General features: G+C 44.6%; 3 protein-coding genes across 3 annotated transcripts; 2 read left to right on the forward strand and 1 right to left on the reverse strand.

Annotated features, from left to right (window-relative positions):
* Window positions 1-1,007: 1,007 nt before the first annotated feature.
* On the reverse strand, window positions 1,008-2,288 carry LOC146881553 (uncharacterized). Its single transcript, XM_085669231.1, has one exon. The coding sequence runs from the start codon at window positions 2,286-2,288 to the stop codon at window positions 1,008-1,010; it is 1,281 nt and encodes a 426-aa protein (XP_085525357.1).
* Window positions 2,289-16,810: 14,522 nt separating this feature from the next.
* Window positions 16,811-17,590, forward strand: LOC146881554 (uncharacterized). Its single transcript, XM_085669232.1, has one exon. It carries the CDS (start codon window positions 16,811-16,813, stop codon window positions 17,588-17,590), a length of 780 nt encoding a protein of 259 aa, XP_085525358.1.
* Window positions 17,591-18,298: 708 nt separating this feature from the next.
* Window positions 18,299-19,945, forward strand: LOC114165466 (uncharacterized). The gene has a single exon (XM_028050084.2). The coding sequence runs from the start codon at window positions 18,299-18,301 to the stop codon at window positions 19,943-19,945; it is 1,647 nt and encodes a 548-aa protein (XP_027905885.2).
* The last annotated feature ends 543 nt before the right edge of the window (window positions 19,946-20,488 follow it).

Genomic DNA, 20,488 nt, shown 5'->3' on the forward strand with positions numbered 1-20,488 from the left:
AATGTTCCAAGTGTTGGGCAACGGCTCCCCAGAAAGTTTCTCTAAACGATATGCTCCTTTGCCAACGTCTTTTAGTATACGGAGCGGGCCCTCCCAGTTTGGTGAAAATTTGCCTTCGTGTTTCCGTGCTTTACTGGCCATCCTCTAGACGAGGTCTCCCTTGTGGAGAGAGCGCGGCTTGAGCTTGGAGTTTTACCTTCTGGCGGCTCTTAATTTGGTTGCGAGGTCTTGGATGTGAGCTTTTTCTCGTGTTTCGTATAGGAGATCGAGATGGGTATTCATGCAGTCATCGTTAGATTGTGGGTCGTGGTGCCGTTGACGCAGGTATGGTTGTCTGATTTCTGTGGGAATGACGGTGTCGATTCCGTAGACAAAGGTGTACGGTGCCTCGTGGGTTGACGATTGGGGGTGCATCTATATGCTCAAAGTATTTCGAGAAGCTCGTCTGGCCATTTTCCCTTCGCTCCGTCTAGTCGTTTCTTGAGTTGGCTGAGGAGGACTTTGTTCCCAGCTTCGGCTTGGCCGTTTGTTTGCGGGTGCTCGACGGAACTGGTAATGTGCGTGATTTTCAAGTTACGGTAGAATTCGATGAGGCCTTTGTCTATGAACTGGCGGCCGTTGTCGGTTATGATGGTATGTAGGATACCGTAACGGCAGATGATGTTCTTCCAGACGAAACGCTGCACCTGGTTGGCTGTTATGGTGGCAAGGGGTTCTGCCTCGATCCACTTAGAGAAGTCATCTACGGCGACAAGTAGGAATTTAACTTGACCTTTCCCTGGCGCGAAGGGGCCGATTATGTCCATCCCCCATTTGGAGAATGGCCACGGCGATGATACATGGTGGAGTTCTTCTTGGGGTATATGCGTTACGGGACCGTGCTTTTGCCATTGAACGCATTTTCTGACGTATGAGGTGCAATCTTCGTCCATTGTTGGCCAATAGTAGCTGGCGCGGAGGATCCTGGCAGCCATGGTTTTGGGGCCGGAGTGATAGCCGCAGATCCCCTAGTGTATCTCCTGCATTACGTACTCGGCTTGTTCGCGTGTGATGCATTTGAGCAAGGGTCTGCTGAAGCCTCTTCTGAATAGTTCTCCCTCAATTAAAGTGTAGCGTGCCTCTTTCCTTGCCCATCCCTTGTCTTCGTTTGTTGGGGTGGTTCCCTCTTGTAGGTAATTGACAAAGGGTTCCATCCAGGTGCCGGCTATGGTTATGTTAAGGCATTGATTATTTTGTTCGATGGAGGGTATGGTTAGGGTGTGCTGCAAGAGTGACTTGTACCGCCCCTTCTTCTTAGTGCTAGCGAGCTTGGAGAGGATATCAGCTCTGGTATTGTTACTCCTGGGGACATGCTCGATTTTGAAGGTTTCAAAGTGTTCGATGAGGGTTGTTACCGTGTGGTAGTATTGCGAGAGCAAGGTGTCCTTGACCTGGTATTCGCCGTTGAGGTGTCCCACTATGAGCTTGGAGTCTGTTTTGCACAGTAGTTTCCTAGCACCGACGTCGCGTGCTAGATTCAGGCCGGCTATTATAGCTTCGTACTCTGCTTGATTGTTGGAAGTTTTGAAATTGAAGCGAAGAGATTGTTCAACGAGGATGCCGCCGAGGCCTTCCAGTACTATTCCTACGCCAGCGCCTTGGGGGTTTGAAGAGCTATCTACATGCATTGTCCACCAAGTGTCTTGGGTGGGGGGTTGGTTTTGAAGGTCGTTGGTGAAGTTTGCTAAGCATTGCGCTTTGATGGGTCCGTGTGGTTCATAACGGATATTGAATTCTGACAATTCGATGGCCCAAGAAGATAACCGTCCTGCTAAATCTGGTTTCTGGAGGACTTTTTGTACAGGGTGGTCTGTTCTGACGATGACTGTGTGGGATTGAAAGTATGGGCGTAGTCGACGTGCTGCGGTTATTAGCGCAACGGCTACCTTTTCGATTACCTGATATCGTGTTTCCAGGTCTTGGAGGATGCGGCTGGTGAAGTATATAGGTTGTTGGGTGTTGTCTTTTTCTTGGACGAGTGCGGAGCTGACGGCGTTCGTTGATGCTGCTATGTACATCACAAGGGGGAGGTGGAGATCTGGTTTGGTAAGAATTAGGGGGGTGGTGAGCAGCTGTTTCAAATTGTTGAAGTTTTGTTCGCAGGTCTCGTCCCAGACGAACTTGGCTGATTTCTTTAGTAGCTTGATCATTGGTTTTGTTTTGTCCGCTAACTTGGGGAGAAAGCGTGAGATGGCGGTTAACCTGCCCACTAGTCGCTGCACTTCTTTGACATTGGTGGGACTTCTCATGTCGATTATTGCTTGGCACTTTTCAAGGTTGGCCTCGATCCCGCGTTGCATGAGCATGAAACCGAGGAATTTGCCGCCGTCGACCCCGAAGGTACATTTTTCGGGGTTGAGTCTTATGTTATATGTTCACAGGGCTTTGAAGACTTCGGCCAAATTTGTTGAGTGTTGCTTGGGGTTGGGGGACTTGACGATGATATCATCAATGTAAACCTCCACCGTTCTACCGAGGAGTGGCTGAAATACTCTATCCATCAAGCGCTGGTATGTCGTGCCAGCGTTCTTGAGGCCGAAGGGCATGACCTTATAGAAAAGGTTGGCCTCCTCTGTGATAAAAGCGGTTTTAAGCTTGTCTTCATCGACCATGGGTATCTGATTATAGCCGGAATAAGCATCAAGGAAACTTAGGACCGCGTGTCCTGCGGCTCCATCGACTAGTCTGTCTATGCTGGGGAGGGAGTAGGCATCCCGTGGGCAGGCTTTGTTTAGGTCTGTGTAGTCTACGCACATGTGCCACTTGCCGCTGGGTTTCTTCACTAGTACCACGTTTGCTAGCCAGGTTGTGTATTGAGCTTCACCAACGAATCCGGCCTGTTTGAGCTTATTGGCTTCTTCGATGGCCGCTTGTCTTCTACTTTCCCCGAGTTTCCTCTTCTTCTGGGAGACAGGTTTGGCGTTGGGGAAGACGGACAACTTGTGGGATGCTACTTTGGGGTGTACGCCGGGGAGATCTGTTGCGGACCAAGCGAACAGATCGGCATTCCATTTAAGGATTTGCTCGATGTGGTGCTCCTCTCCCTCGGGGAGGGTGGTGCCAATTTGGAGGAATCGATTCTGCTGTGCCAGGGGGAGCTGTCTTATGTCCCCGACGGGCTCAACCCTGGCTTCAGAGTTTATTCTAGGGTCGAGGTCGTCGCCTGCTAAGGATGTTCTTGTCTGGGATTGTTCGATGTTGTGGGTTGTCAAGGGCGGGTGAGGAAGTTTTAAGCTCGCTATATAGCATTCCCTGGCGGCGCACTGGTCATCGTGTACTGTGATTATGTCGCCTTGCGGGTATGGGAACTTCATGGCGAGGTGTGGAGTAGATACGATGGCTCCCAAGGCGTTGATGGAGGGTCTTCCCAGAAGTATGTTGTAGGATGTGTGGGCCTCCACGACTAGGTAGCGGATGGGTATGGTCTTCGTTTGTCTACCCTCTCCGAAGGTTGTGTGAAGGTCGATGTATCCTTTTGTTGGGACTCTTTCGCCTAAGAATCCGTATATGGGTTCATTATGGGGAGTGAGGTCGGCTAGGGGTATCTGTAGTTTGTTGAAGGTTTTCCAGTATAAGATATCTACGGAGCTTCCTTGGTCGATGAGCACTTTTTTGACTGCAAAGTTTTCTACTTCTATGATTATGACCATAGGGTCGTCTTGGTTGGGGTCGGTGCCTTGAAAGTTTGAGTCTGAGAACGTGATGGGCGGCATTCTTCTTATCGTTCTACCGGACACAGCATGTACTGATTGGACAACTCTTAGGTGCTTCTTTCTGGAGGAGGACGACCTCCCTCCTTCGGCGAATCCTCCAGATATGGTGTTGATTGTTCCGCACAGGGGTGGTCTATCGTCGGTTTATTTGGGTTGCGGTTGTGCTGGCGCTCTTTGTTTTGTATGTTGGGTTCTTGCGGGCTGCCTTCTTGGTTCTCTGTGCTTAGTTCGCTGGTCTGCTCGTCATTCAACTCGTCTATTGTCGTTTCTTTCATACCGGGGTCTGGATGGGCCTTCCCTTGCTTCCCTTACGTAATGTTTGAGATGTCCGGCCCGCACGAGCTCTTCTATTTTGTCCCGCAGGGTGTCGCATTCATCAGTTGTATGGCCGTTATTGCGATGGTAATGGCAATACTTGCTCAAGTCCGCGTTAGGTGGGTTTTTGGTACTTTCTAGGTGGGGGGATGAGTTCTGCCTGCAGGACCTCATCTAGTATGCGAGATCTGGATGCATTCAAGGGAGCGTAGTTGGAGAATTTAGCGGGCCTTCGCTCCATAGGGCGGTTCTGTTCACGCGCGGGGGTTCTTTGTTAGGCCTCCTGATGTCGGCTCGCACCGGGGGAGCCTGAGCGTTGCTTTGGTATCGCCTCATGTCCTCGACTCTGATAAACATGGTTGCTCTTTTCCTAAGCTCCTGCATGCTTAGGGGGGGCGCATTGCTAACTCATCAGCGAAGGGTCCTGGCCGGAGAGAGGTCATCATATACATCAAAATGAGATTGGGGGTAAGGTCCTTGATTTTCATGGCGATGGCGCCAAATCTGTCGATAAAAACTTGGAAGGGTTCTCCCTCCTCTTGTTTGAGGTTGAGGAGGGCAATTGTGGTGAGGTCGTGGCGACGACTTGTGTCGAATTGGGTGGTGAAGGTGGTGGTGAGCGTAGTGAAGGAGTCGATGGTGTAGGCGGGAGGCTCATGAACCATTCTAGAGCCGATCCTCTAAGGGCCACTTAAAACGACTTACACAGCACGGCGTCGTCTGTGGAATATAACCCTACCTGGTTGGTGTAGATAGACACAAACTCGTCTGGATCCGTTGTGCCGTCGTACGTGACAGTGGGTGCCTTCCATTTATGGGGCAGGGGGGTTTCTATGATCCCGTCTATGAAGGGGTGGCGACGATTCTTCCTCTAGGCGAAGGAGCTGTAGTTACCACCCGTTGTTGGTCCGGTGGGTCTGTACTCGCTTTCATCCTCGGTTGGATGGATGTCAACTCTTGAATGAGGGGGAGCGTCGACCCTTGAGTGAGGGGGAATATCCGCCCTTGATCGAGGTTGGTAGGGCTCCCCAGCTGCTTGGTCTACTTCTATCTTCTGCCTAAGGCGGGAGTTTTCCTCTCTCAACGCTTCCATCTCGTCTGCGTTTCTCTTTTTGTACTCAGCAAACTCTTGTTGCATCCTAGCTTGGGCCTCCAGAATGCGGGAAATCTCCGATGCTGGTCCGGGGTCCCCAACTTCAACAGTTGGGACCACGGGGGGGACATCCACTGTCCTGCTTCTCGTGGAAACCATCTTGTCTTCCTGGGTGGTTGTTTTGGACCTGTGAAGTACTCTTCGACCCCACGGTGGGCGCCAGATGTTCTTACGGAATCGAAGGTTGTAATTCACAAATCACTTGAGGGCTTCAAACGGTTGATCTCGGCTGTTCTCTTATTGCTTCCAAAGGGGTTCCAGGGGCAAAGCAGGGGACCTGCAAAAGACACTCCGATGCCTAAGTCAGCACTGGTGATGTCAGAGTATCAGAATAATTTAATGCGTAATCAATGCATGGAATAGTGTGCTATTTATACCTTTTTTACCTGTGGGTCATACCTGGAATGGGCTTTCTCGCCCAACATTCCCTTTTAAGCTATTCTTGGATCTAGTGTTTAGAAGGGAAATTATGAAGGGATCCTTCAGGGGTTGGCGGTATTCGGTACTCGGTCATGAGGATTTCTATGGGTGGATGGTTTCATGTTGTTGGTCGGAATGGCTACATCACAGATCTGGGTTGTCTCGTGGAAGGATACTTGCAATGCGGGGTAGGCGGCCTGTAGTGCGAGGTAGGCGGCCACCAGGATGGTCGCCAAAGACCGTGTAGTTGGCGAGATTGCCTTGTGTGAGTATGCGGTCCCCGGTCTTGCTGTGGGTTGTGCTCTTCAGGGAGGGTGTTTGGTGTGATGTATGCGGCTAGTGGGACTTTGGTCGAGTAGGCGGCTCTAAGACTTTGCTGGGGGCCATATATCAGGGGCTGGGATCTTCCATAGCGGAAGGTGATGTGGGCGGCCATAAGCCTTGTTGGGTGCTATATGAACCAGGGGGGCTTTGTTAAGGTAAGCGGTCAGCGGGTGTGTCTGGTGCCGCATATCTAGGTATGGTTGGGACAAAAATATAAACTATATATATGAATATGAAGTTATGTTATTATTAATGTTCTCTAAAGGAAAATCTTATGGTAAAAAAAATTAATTCCATATCTTTTTATCAAATAATAATTATTTAGTATTGCAGTTAGTGCGTCACATTTTTGAACCAGATCCCAAACAAAGTGAACATTTATGGCAAAGTGTTTAGTTTCGGAGTGCATAATTGGATTATAAGTGAGAATAATGGATCCAAGATTATCATAATAGACTACTGGAGTTGAATGTGCGAGTCTTAAATCACGAAGAAGGGTTTGCAGCCAAGAGATTTCTGTGGTGATAGAGGCAATACTACGTGATTCAACTTCATTGCAGCTCCTAGAGAATGTTTTTTGCTTTTTGGAGGACCACGAAACTATGTTGTCCCTAAGATAGACACAATACCCTGTTGTGGATTTCCTATCATCTATGTCAGTCCCTTAATCAACATCAGCGAAACCATGAATGGATTAGTTGGTGGAGGAAGTAAAGCGAATACCAAAGGCACGTGTGCCGACAACATATTGAAGAAGCCTTTTTACTGCTTTCTAGTGGTGGATTTGAGGATTATGCATGTATTGAGAAACTTTGTTGACAACATACGTAATGTTTGGATGGGTGAAAGTTAAATATTGGAAAGCACCAACGGTTTGACAATACAAGGTTGAGTTGTTAAAGGCTGTAGAACCATCCGCAGTGAGTATAAGAGACGTCACCATGGGAGTGGGTTGTGGTTTGGCTTCTATCATTTTGGTTTTGTGTAACAATTGTTGAGCATATTTGTCTTGATGGAGAATAAGCAACCCATCTGAGTTCCACTGTGTTTCAATGCCAAGAAAGTAGTGTAGTTTCCCAAGATCTTTCAAGGCGAAGGTATGGCTAAGAGTGGAGATCAAAGACTTAATAGCAGTAGAAGAAGACCTTGTAATTAAGATATCATCAACATATATAAGAATAATGATAGAGGTAGTATGAGTGGAATGAATGAAGAGAGAGGGATAAAAAATAGTAGCTTTAAAACCAAGGTTAACAAGTGTGCTACTTAGCTTATGATGCCAAGCACGTGGTGCTTGTTTTAAGCCATAAATGGCTTTGTTGAGACGACAAACTTTTGTAGATGAGGTAGTGAAATCGTACGATTGCTACATATAGACCATCCCTTGAAGATCACTGTTTAAAAAGGCATTGTTTACATCAAGTTGGTGCACTGGCCACTTATGAGAAACAACAAGGGCTAAGATGGTTCAAATAGTAACTAGACGAACCACGGCTAAACCTATCAAAGTAGTCTACGCCTTCTATTTGATCAAATCCATAAGCTACAAGATGAGCTTTTCGTCGTTGCAAGGAGCCATCAGAATTGTACTTGTTTTTGAATATCCATTTGCAAGCGATGATGTGAGCATCATAAGGTGGATCTACCAAAGTCCAGGTGTTGTTTTTAATGAGTGCATCATATTCAACATCCATATCTTTCTTCCATTCAAGATCGTCGATGGCAGTTTTGGGATTAACAGGAACGAAATCACTAATAGTGGTTGTCCAAACTTTGGGTTTGAACACAACAGACTTGGCTCTTGTTTGCATGGGGTGCATGTTGATGGTTGACGCCCGAGCTGCATTAGGAATATTAGGAGAGGAAATGGTAGAGGAAGATGATGCAAGGTAGATGTTGGGAGATTATTTATAATGAAAACAACAACTTTGAAAGCATAACTCCAATATTTTAAAGGCAAGGATGCATGAGCAAGTAAACTTAAACCAGTCTCTACAACATGTCGATGCTTTCATTCCACAATACCGTTTTGTTGATGTGTATAAGGAAAAGTATATCTGTGATGAATACCAAACAAGGCAAGAGTTTTATCAAAGGAAATAAACTCACGAGCATTATCACTTTGTATGTTTTTTATTTTATGTCCTAATTGGTTTTCAATAAGAAGTTTAAACTTGAGAAAGATATCTAACGCTTGAGACTTAGCATGCATAAGATAAAGCCACGTAAATTTTGAACATGCATCAACAAACGAAATATAATATCGATGACCATCTATAGAGTATTCATGGGCAGGGCCCCAAATATCAATAAAAATCATTTCAAGAGGTTTCATATATTGAGTATTAGAAATAGAATATGGTAGTTCATGTATCTTGGCAACAACACACGAGTCACAAAAAAGGAATTCATTTTTACACCAATATTAGAAGCGTAAAGGGCACGTTTTACAGTGTTGAGAGTTGCATGCCCCATTATGGCATGCCAAACATCCAGAGGAACAGTTGAAGAAGATCCTGTAGTAATGTGTTGAACGGTTGGTGGTGCAGACCTTTGCAAAGTAGGAAAAACGTAGATGCCTTCCTTAAAGGTTCCTTGGAGTAAAATCTCCTTGGTTACCTGATTTTTAACAGTGCAATGATTAGGATAGAATTCAAAGAAAACATGATTATCTTTTGCAAATTGAGAAACACTAATAAGATTCTTGGTTATATGAGGAATTTGAAAGAGACGAAAGAGACGAAAAACCAATGTGGGTTATGGATAAACCTGTTCCATTTCCTAATTTGACTTGTCCAGCACCATTATACTTTGATTTAGAGGTATAATTTGTAGAATCATTCGTAACATGGTGAGAAGCACCACTATTTGGGTACCATAACGAATCAGGCATGGATGAAATGGTGGAAAATTGATCAAAGATATTAGTATTAGAAGATAAAACCTAGATGTTGTTGGTTTGTATGGATGATTGTATTTCTTGATTGAATATGTGCCAGCAGTCCATAACAGTATGTCCCACCTTGACATATATTTGGCATTGAGGTTGATTGTTGGACAATTGTTGATACTGAGAGGGAATCGAGTTTGATCTAGACGATTGTCAACCAAAGGAAGAACGTCCACCTCGAGTTGAATTTGATCTTGAACGTGCACGACCACAATCATAGGACTTGTCATTATTTGAAGAATTCCAAGAAATGGTGGTGGAATGCAACTATGGCGATGAGTCGACCTGACAATGCCTTACCAATCTTTCTCCTTGATCAAGAAGTAAAGCCTCGACCTCTTCCACTGTATAAGGTTCATGGCGTGAGAGAATCTATCAAACTGTATAGTGGTGACAAAAGGATCATATTCTTCAGACAATCCATCAAGGATATGTTTAATGTGTTCTTCCTTTGAAACAAATACACCTGCAGCATAGAGAGAATCAACGATTTTCTCTATCTCAAGAATGTAAATGGAGATGGAGCGTTCTTTCTTAGCGCTCTTGAGTTAATTTTTGTGTTGTTTAATTTTTGCTCGTGACACTAGAATAGTAGATCTTGAGTTTCTGCCAGACTTCGTAGGATGTGTTTAATCCAACCATTTTCGTGAGTAACGAGGAAGACATTGACGAGAGGAGCCATGCAACAATTAGGTAATCTTGCTGGTGATAATGCACGTATTGAGGATTTATGATATCACTGGCTCGTGACTCTTTGTTGAGATACTTGGGTGGGGCTTCTTTGCCTACAAGATATTTGAGGAATCGAAAACCATCAATGGTGGCCATAACCTGATGTTGCCAAACCATGAAATTGTTTTCATCAAGTTTGACACTGACAAGAGTGGTGAACAAATGAGGAGTAGGTGTATGCATTGTGGAGGAAGAGGACTGGAATTCCCAGCAGGTGAAGAAGACATTGCGGAAGCAAAAAATTATGCTCTAGATACCATGTAGAGTTTTAGAGGAGAGAGAAAAAGAAGCTTTTATTATGATTATGAAAAGGTTACATACAAAGGTTATGCATGCAAGGTTATATAAAGACCTGTAGAGGCACAACAGAAAGGGAAACTAACTAATTGAAATATAGTAGTTAGAGTAACCACTAACAGAACTTAACTATGCTAACACCGAGTCACAATCAAATCGTGGTGCTTGGGCTGTTACACTCTTAAGTAAAAAGAGTTGCACCCTGACTAATAGCTATAAGTTTTGGTCTAGTGGTAAGCGCTCGATCTTAACAACTGTAAAGGGTTGAAACGACACCAAATTCTTAAAAGTCTATGATATGTCCTCTTCAATTTCTGAATGGTCTTTCTGAATATGACAGTTTTGTTACCTCGATTTTATCTGTATTCATCCTTACATTGTTGAAGAGATTGAAGACTTACTTTTGTCTCAAGAAAAAACATTTTGACAAGCATACGATCACTAATTAGATTGCTATCCAAGCTAATCTTTCCTTGTGACCCTGGTCTTCTAACCACATACAACTCCAAAATCAAAGGTTTTCATTCTCATAACATAACCTCTTCAAACAAAAGCTTTCGCACTTTAGGATAAAAAACCTGAACAGAGGTTCTTGGAGCTCTACTTCTTCACAAAATCACAAACAACAGTGTCAAATTTGTAACAAGATTGGTCATATTTATCTTCACTGTTGTTGGCATAGGTATGAACCTAATACTTAGACTATTGTCTTGGCTAATCTTCACAATTTCTTCCTTCAAAAGCTGGTGATACCACTATTCTTGGAACACCTTCAACCATTCATGATCCTTTATGTTATCTCGATACTAGTGTTTGTTATCATGTCACTAATAATCTTTGATGCAATGACTTTAGATACACTCAAAATACGTGTTTATAGAGTGTTAGTAATTGGTAATTGAAAGTGAAACAATACTTATTATGCCTAGAAAAAGAATGCTTGGATGTAGGAAGTTAGCATAACTAGATGTTCTATTTTCTCTAATTTATTGGCAACAACACATTCTATCTTCTTTAATTTATTAAGGATTCTACTTTTGCGTAGGGTGTCAAAGTGAGTCAACCCGACTCACCATGGGTTAAGCTAAAAAAGGGTAAGCTCAACCCTACTCACCTTTTTGGTGAACCAGAAAGTTTGCAACCCGGTGCGATTCACCACGAGTTGGTTGGTTAGTAGGTTGGGTCAGTTATGAATGTTTTTTCTTTCTTTGCAATTTAATTTATATATTTATTGAGTGAATTGACTTAATTTATTTTTAATAATAGTGGAATTAAAGTGTTCACCTAGTTATAGAAATTATATTATAAAGATATAGATTAAAGATTAAAGTATCAACGTATATAACTTGACAAACAAATTAATTAAACATTAGAACAATATTGAGTAATATTTTAACATTTAAAAATATGAAATTGTAAACATATATAATTAGAAGTAGTAAATAATTATAACAAAATAAAAAATTTAAAAATTGTAAAAAAATGTTGGTGGGTTAAGTGGATCAATCCACCTTCAACCCAGCTCAAACCCATTTAACTCGTGGGTTAAGTGAACCCGGGTTGACTCACGGGTCAGAATCCATTTTAACATCTTTACTTTTTCAAATCTAAGAATCCATGGTATTCGTTATTCCTAACATTAAAAACCCCATATTAAATTTAGGTTTTGTTTTCTTTAGATTATTAAAGTTTGGTTAAAATATCTTTTTCGTCCCAATTTTCGTCAAGTTCTGTCAAATCAGTCTTAATTTTGTTTTTGTGCTCAAATAGGTCTCATTTTTTGTCAATTTTGTTTAATTTGGTCCTTTTTTGCTAACATCAACAGTGACTACCACGTGTCATTTCATGGTTTTTTAAATTTTTTTATTTTTTTTAATTTTTAATTTTTAATTTTTTTTAAGTGTCCACGTTAATGAAGTTCTATGGTGGAATTTGATGGTTGATTGAAGCTTCCTTGCAGCAAAATGGATGAAGCACCGAAGGTTGGAGATGTAGTGGCAACGAAAGTGGTTTGGTGAAGGTTCCTAAGAGGTTAGGCCAACTTAGGGAGAAGGGCTAGAGGAGACATCTAGGAGAATGCTCTAGCAATTTGGACTCTCAAAAATGCAAGTCATGGAGTGATCTCAACATGTATTTACATTAACAATTCAAGAGTAACCTTACAAAGAGTGTGGAGTCTCTCATTTATAGTAGAGAGCATCTCCTAAAATGAAAACCAAATGCAAGACTAAATGAAATGAAAATACAAGGTGGCCATGTGAAGCACATATGTTAAATCTAGATCTAAGATCCACAAAAAGTGGATCACATGCCATGTGGCATGTCACACTTTCCTCATTTAACACATGTGCTAAATGTGCAACTCATGGCTAAGGCTAGATGCAAACTTGGTTTAGACTTTTGTAATTAGGCTTGAATGAACCTAATTATAAAAGCTAGATCAATTATGACCCAAAATTACTTCTAGTAATTTTACAATTTATTTTTAAAGCATGGCCTAAACAATGGGCCCAAAAATAAAGTTTAATCTTATGTCTTGACATGTCTCTTGTTATTTGGCCTTTGATTGAACTTGGGCATTGAGGTGCATGTGGGCCATGGAATGGGCCTTGACGTTGGCCCAAGCTATAAGCCTTGTTGGGATCACATCACACGTGTCAACCCAACATTGTGTCATGTTTTTGAGTCAATGTTTTATATTCAATTTGGTCCCTATATTGGTTATTTTTGTTCAATTTAGTCCTAATTTTCTTTAACATAAACCAATTTTGTCTCTCTCGAAATTGAGACCAAATTTAATTTTTATATTAAAATTAACATTTTTTATTAAATATTTTTATTAAATATATTAAAATTCATATCATTATAACTTTTATATAAAAATTACATTTGGTCTCAATTTCGAGAGTGACAAAATTGCTCAATTTTAAACAAGATTGAAACTAAATTGAACAAAAATAATAAATATAAGGACCAAATTGAATATAAAACATTGATTCTGACATATGGCACGCGATTGGGTTGACACGTGGGCATTTAAAAAAATTAAAAATTAAAAATTAAAAAAAATTAAAAAGACCACGAGGTGACACGTGGAAATCACTATTCATGATCGTTAATGATATAAACGGTGTTAGAAAAAAAATGACTAAATTGAACAAAATTGACGAAAATCAGAACCTTTTTTAGCACAAAAACAAAATTAAGACTGATTTGACTTGATGAAAAAAAAAAAAGGTATTTTAACCTTAAACAATGATATATATTTTAAATGATTTCTAAACTGAAATTTCAAATAATAGTTACAGGAAACAAAAATAGTTTTAGATAAGGTATAAATTAAATTTTAAAATATTAATAACAACAAATAAAATATTATAACAGTTTAAAAGATCATATAAGTTATAAAATTAAATATTTATACGCACTACAACAAAAATATTAATTAAAATCCAAAATATTTAACAATTTACAAAAATTTAAAACATGCACTACAACTTAAAAGTCAACATCAATGCATATGATTTCAGAATAAATGGTAATTTTAAAATAAAAAAATATTTTTTTTTTGGTTTTGAGTATTTATTTTCTTATTTTGTTTAGGTTAAGAGAATATAATATGTAATTTTTGTAAAAAACTTTTTAAAGTTCATACTCTAGGATAAAATCTCACTATTGAAAATTCATGGATTTGAAATTTGGAATCAGTATGTGCTCAAATGTTAATGAATAATATTTAGTTGATATGAAATCAGTTGTTGAATTGAAAAATAAATAGAATAAAATCTAAGCAAATCTATTGCCCACCCAAGAAGACTTGAGAATCGTTCATTAAAAAAGAGGAAGAAGACTGAACCTTTAAAGAGGGCATTCAGCATAGAGAGAGACTCAACACTCTCATAGTTAAAACATTCCACTTTTTTGGATTGCTTTTAAACCTTGTAACAAACCTCTATGATACGTTGTTACAAGAATACAAGATATTAGAGTCCAAAATATTGTGTGTGTCGATGAATGGAACGCTATTAGAGTCGGTTAGATGACACTAATAAATTCACTAATGTAGGGTCCCATTGACCGACACAAATGAAAAAAATAAAATTGAAAAATGTTAATCGATTCAGCATGGTTGAAGTTGATACGACACCAGTATTAAAATAATAATGAATAATAGGTTTTGTACTGTATGTCCCATCGGTCAATCGACCAAAGTCAGTCTTCAAGTCCATCGGACAAGGTTGGAAAAACTCGTGTAAAACATAGCCATCGGTCGAACGGCCTGGTAAATAAATTGTGTAGGACCATCGGTCAATCGGTTCTACAAACAAACCACATCACATCGTTAAGAGACCATCGGTCGAACGACCTGGTGAATAAATTGTAGGACCATCGGTCAAACGGTTATACAAATAAGTCACTGTATCGCCGTAAGCAATCGGTTGATCGGTCTCACAATCAAACCACGTTCAGGCCCATCGATCAATCGGTAACGCACAAACGAGTGACATTCTGATCCCCAATGTGACATCGGTCGATCGACCCCACACGAATAACACCTTAACCTAATAAAGGACAACCAGTTGATCAACCATCGAGTCGATCGGTCGATCAATCTCTTTAAGATTCGCGTAGTCCTTTACATGCGCCCATCGGTCGATCAACCATACATGAATCGTTCACTTGTTAAAAATAGGGCATAACTAACCTAGTCAAGCGGCCATCGGTCGCACGGTCAAACAACCAGTCAATCAGATTAATTTACGTTAAACGAGTCAGTAATCTTGATTAAAGAATCATTGGGCCGTGATCAAGGAACACAGGCCCACACCGAAAACTATAAATAGGGCCCAAAGGTAGGTTGGTGAGGATCTTAAATTCGCATTTATTACAGCAGTTACTCTGATACACCGATCGGTTCATTACTGACTTAAGCATCGGAGCCCTTTAGACAGGTACCCCGATCGTCATCCCAGCCGATCGAGCAAAGGAGTGGATTTTTCTTGAAGAAGTTATCGCTGTAGTGAGAAGTGGAGTAAGCTTGAAGAGGTTCTTTAGTAGGCTCTTGGTCCCTACACCTGAAACATTTTGGCGCCCACCGTGGGGCCGAGCAGTCTTACTTAGGCCATACACCCTTATGGTGACCACAAGGAATCGAAACAGCAACATGGACGGAGGAATGATGGCAAATGATCAAGCAGACACTAGGGAGATGATAAGGGTGATGCAGCAGAGGATGGATGACATGCAAAGAAACTATGAAGTACAGATGCAGATTTTGCGGGAGGAGAACGCCGCCCTTCGACGGAAGGAAAAGGGAATCCCGTCGACACCCACTGTGCCCGATCCGCTCAGACTGAGTTGGATGCAGCAGCATCGAGACGCCGAATGGGTGGAGAGTCGCCCACCCCCGATAGGACAGGAGCAATCACAGCCTGCTCGGGTTGAGAAGACGCCAACGTCGAGGGGAAATCTCTCACATACGATGGCCGAGAGCTCAGGAGCAAACGAGGGAGGTCGCCCTTCACGCCAACCGATCCCCGCGTCGGGCCATTCCCCTTTCACCCCATACATCCTGGAGACGCCACTACCGGAGAAGTGGAAGATGCCAACGTTCGACAAGTACGACGGCACGACGAACCCCAACAATCATATGCGGGTCTTCATGCACCAGATGATGTTCCACGCAGTTAGCGACCCGATCTGGTGTCGCATTTTCTCGACCTCTTTGACCGGGGAGGCGATGGAGTGGTTTTCTGAGCTACCGGCCAGCAGCATTGATTCCTTCGCCGCTCTGAAAGTAAGATTCAGCACACAGTTTGCACCCTTGAAGCCGGCCATCCTGACGGTCGACAACCTGGTGAACATCCGACAAAAGGATGGGGAGTCGCTGAGGAGTTATCTTGATCGGTACAACCGGATGTCGGTCAAGATAAAGGATCTCAGCGACGAAATCGCCCGGCATCACTTCTCGTATGGGCTCCAGCCGGGTGTGTTTGCAGATAGGATAAGTCGCAAGAAGCCGAAGACGATGGAGGAGATGAGGGAACGAGCGACCAAGTTCATACAGATGGAAGATTTGCAGGAATTTAGGGTGAAGAAGAGAGAGAAGGAGGATGCCGCAGTCCAGAAGACCGCCCCTCGATCGAGCAAAACCTTGGCTTGGCCCAGCGAGAGAAAGACGCTGAAGTTCACTACGTATACTCCCTTGGCCGTCCCTCGGGCTAAGATTTTGCAGGACACCTTTAGCGCCGACTCACTTCCTGCGGCCAGGAAGAAGCCCCCACCTCCTGATGCCGATGGCAACAAGCACTGCCAGTATCACCGGACGATCGGCCACACCACCGAAGAGTGTCACACGCTCCGCGAAAAGATTGAGGAGCTAATTCGGCAGGGGCATTTGAAGAAGTATGTTCAGCAGGATCGTCCTCAGTGGAGCCCGGTGAGAAACAGAAGCCCCGTGCGAAGACCCCCCCGGCCAGATGGCTGAAGCGGAGAGAGTCGGCGCCCGAGAGGCGAGGGAGAGAACCGTCTCGGACCCACCGAAGCCCAAGGAGGAGCCGTAGTCGGAGCCGGGATAAACCCTTGATGAGTTATATCAATACCATCTCCGGAGGTTTCGCCGGGGGAGGATCGAGCTCAGCCGCCCGGAAGAGGCACGTTCGGGCGTTGAAATCGGTTCACCTGGTGGAGAAGAAGATCCGGTCGATGCCTCCCATCACTTTCATCGATGAAGACTTCAAGGCCCCAGACCCGGATCATGATGACCCGATGGTCATTTCCATCGAGGTAGCCGAGTATGGAATCGGGAAGGTGTTGGTGGACCAGGGGAGCTCGGTCAACATCCTGTACTAGAAGACTTTCCGGAAGATGAATCTCTCCGAGGACCTGATCGTCCCCTACAACGAGCAGATTGTTGGATTCTCGGGCAAGCGGGTAGACATGAGAGGTTACCTGGACCTCCGTACCAAGATCGGATCACGGAGAGACGGCCGGAAGGTAAGAGTTAGATTCCTATTAGTAGAAGCTAACACCTCCTATAATGTGCTGCTAGGAAGACCCTGTCTGAACACCTTTGGGGCGATCGTCTCCACACTGCACCTGGCTATGAAGTTCCCATCTGACAAGGGAACAATATGCACTGTACATGCGGACCAACAGATTGCCCGACAATGCTATGCCGCAGGGTTGAAGATCGCTCCCTACAGCCGCCCCAGGAAGCAGCACCGATCGGAAGTTGCCATGACAGATCTTGACCCCCGAACGAACACGGAAGATCGGATTCAGCCAGGGGGAGATACAAAGGACATCTCGATCGGGGAGCAACCAGGTCAGATCACGAAGATAGGGGGAGCTCTGAAGCCGGACGAAGAGGAACTCTTGGGCGCGGTAATCCTAGAAAACCAAGACCTCTTCGCATGGTCCTCAGCCGACATGTCGGACATTCATCCGGATGTAATGTCCCACAAGTTGGCTATTTTCAAAGAAGCTCGATTGGTCGCCCAGAAGAAGAGGAAAATGGGAGAGGAGCGTAGGAAAGCGGTCGAGGAGGAGGTGAGGAAGCTGGAGGGAGCTGGCTTTATAAAAGAAATTAAGTACACCACGTGGCTGGCGAATATGGTGATGGTGAAGAAGGCAAGCGGGAAATAGAGAATGTGCACGGACTTCACCGATCTCAACAAGGCCTGCCTGAAGGACGCATACCCTCTGCCCAGCATCGATCGGCTGGTCGACGGAGCTTCGGGGCACAACTTCCTGAGCTTCCTGGACGCATACTCAGGGTACAATCAAATCCCTATGTATGGTCTAGACAGATCCAAAATGGCGTTCATCACGGATCGGGCGAATTTCTGCTACGAAGTCATGCCGTTCGGCCTGAAGAACGCAGGGGCTACCTATTAGAGGCTGATGGACCGGTTTTTTCGGGGGCAGATCGGTCGGTCCATGGAGGTATACGTGGACGACATGGTCGTGAAGTCGCAAACAGCCGTGGACCACGTGCGCGACCTCAAGGAGGTCTTTCACCAAGTGTGCAAGTACAACATGCGTCTCAATCCTAAGAAGTGCGTTTTCAGAGTGCCGGCCGGAAAATTCATGGGATTCATGTTGACCGCCCGAGGCATAGAGGCCAACCCGGACAAGTGCACCGCTATTGCCGAGATGAGGAGCCCCAAGAATCTGAAGGAGATCCAGCGGTTGGTCGGGCGGCTGACCTCTCTTGCGCGTTTTCTGCCCAGGCTCACTGAAAAGATTAAGCCGATTTTGAAAATCATGAAGAAGCAGACCGCGGATAAGTGGGAAGATCAATACGAAGCGACATTCTAGCAGATAAAAGAGATGATCAGCAGTCCCCCGATTATGAGCCTACCGGTAGAGGAGTTGCCTCTGCAGTTATACCTATTGATCTCGGATGACACGATTAGCGCGACCTTAATACAAGAAAATCCGGAGCAACGACCAATATATTTCATCAGTCGGGTGTTGCAAAGCGCAGAAACAAGGTATCAATTCATTAAAAAGATAGCCTTAGCGCTATTGACAACCGCGCGCCGATTGCGCCAATACTTCCAGAGCCACCAGGTAATCGTCCGAACCGATCACCCTATAGCCAAAATACTCCGGAAGCCCGACCTGGCAGGAAGGATGATCGCCTGGTCGGTCGAACTATCTGAGTTCGACCTCAAGTACGAACCAAGAGGATCTGTCAAAGGACAGCATTTGGCAGATTTCGCAGCCGAACTCCACGAACCGATCCTTCTATCGGAGCAAACGTGGGTTCTCTTCGTTGACGAGTCATTGGATAAACGCAACGCTGGAGCAGGAATCATCATTGAAGGACCGGGCGGCTTCACGGTTGAGCACTCCCTACAGTTCAAGTTTAAAGCATCGAACAACCAAGCAGAGTATGAAGCGCTAATTGCTGGGCTACGGCTAGCGAAAGACCTGGGCGCGACAAGATTAAAATGTAATACCGATTCGAAGCTCGTGGTCGGGCAGGTACAGGGGGAATATCAGGTTAAGGATGACCTGCTGCTGCAGTACTTTCACAAGGCGGTTGAAGCCATGAAGAAGTTCGAAGAAATTACAATCCACCATATCCCCCAAGCGGAAAATGCCAGAGCCGATAGGCTATCCAAACTGGCAGAAGGAAAAGAAAAGGGTCAGCTAAAAACCATCATCAGGCAAACCCTGATGAGACCCTCAGTAGGAGAATGCGCAACAGCAGGCCGGTCGACCGATTGGATGTGGGAGGTGCGAGAACTCCTGAGAAGGTGTGACGCGGGAGAAGAAGTAAAACCGATGGAGAGACGACGAGCACTCCGGTTTGTGGTCATTGGAGAAGATCTATATAAGCGGGGCTTCACAGCGCCGCTCCTCAAGTGCCTATCTAGAGAAGAAGCCGAGTATGTCATGAATGAAGTCCACAATGGCATTTGCGGTATGCACACCGGTCGGAGGACAATGAAGGCACGAATACTCCGAGCAGGTTACTATTGGCCGACCATGGAGCAAGACTGTGAGGTCATGATACGCAAATGCGAAGGTTGCCAAGTCCATGGAAACGACGTGAAGAGGGCTCCGTCCGAGCTACATAGCCTGACAGCCCCTTGGTCGTTCGCACAGTGGGGTATGGACATCGTCGGGCCTTTCCCTATCGGCCGAGCGCAGAAGAAGTTCATAGTGGTCGCAGTGGACTATTTCACCAAGTGGGTCGAAGCAGAGGCCCTGGCCAACATCACCGCTCGGCAGGTGCATTCGTTCGTCTGGCGAAACATTGTCTGCCGCTTCAGCCTTCCCCACACCATCATCACCGACAACGGCCGTCAGTTTATCGACAAGAAGCTGAAGGACTTTTATAAGCAAGTGGGGATACGCCACGTAACCAGCTCGGTCGAGCATCCCCAGACCAATGGCCAGGCTGAGGCCATGAACAAGGTCATAGTGGCGGAGTTGAAGAAAAGATTGGGAGAAGCCAAGGGAGCATGGGTGGATGAACTACCGTAGGTCCTTTGGGCCTATCGGTGCACCCCGCACGGGACGACGGGAGAATCACCCTTCAACTTGACGTACGGAATGGATGCTATGCTGCCAATTGAAGTAGGGGAGCCGACTCTTCGGCGGGACATGCAAAATCTTGAGGTAAACTATGGATGCCTGCGCGAGGAGTTGGACTGGACGACCGAGCGAAGAGAAAGAGCGGTCGTGCGAGCTGAAGCGTGCAGGAGAATGGTGGCAAGGAGGTATAACACGAAGGTTAAGCCAAGGAGCTTTATCCGAGGAGACTTAGTGTGGAGGAAAACCAACGAAGCGCACAAAAAGTCAGCACAAGGAAAGCTAGCACCGAATTGGGAGGGCCCGTTCCGCATAACCGAAAGCCTGCATAACGGAGCCTATCGGCTGGAATACTTGAGCAACAGAGAAATACCGAACACATGGAACGCGTTGCACCTAAAAATGTACTACAGTTGATATTTTAAATAAAATGAGCGTTTCATGCAACTTCATCTAACTAACCGATCGACGGGGCTCCCTACGGGACTCGAGCAA

Source organism: Vigna unguiculata, chromosome 11, assembly GCF_037176805.1.
Source record: "Vigna unguiculata cultivar grain cowpea cultivar isolate G323 ecotype 2 chromosome 11, ASM3717680v1, whole genome shotgun sequence".
Taxonomy (NCBI): domain Eukaryota; kingdom Viridiplantae; phylum Streptophyta; class Magnoliopsida; order Fabales; family Fabaceae; genus Vigna; species Vigna unguiculata.

What these genes read in the sequence shown, in the direction of transcription:
- LOC146881553 (XM_085669231.1), bottom strand. Translation starts at nt 2,288, where the DNA reads ATGAGAAGTCCCACCAATGTCAAAGAAGTGCAGCGACTAGTGGGCAGG.
- LOC114165466 (XM_028050084.2), top strand. Translation starts at nt 18,299, where the DNA reads ATGAGCCTACCGGTAGAGGAGTTGCCTCTGCAGTTATACCTATTGATC.
- LOC146881554 (XM_085669232.1), top strand. Translation starts at nt 16,811, where the DNA reads ATGAATCTCTCCGAGGACCTGATCGTCCCCTACAACGAGCAGATTGTT.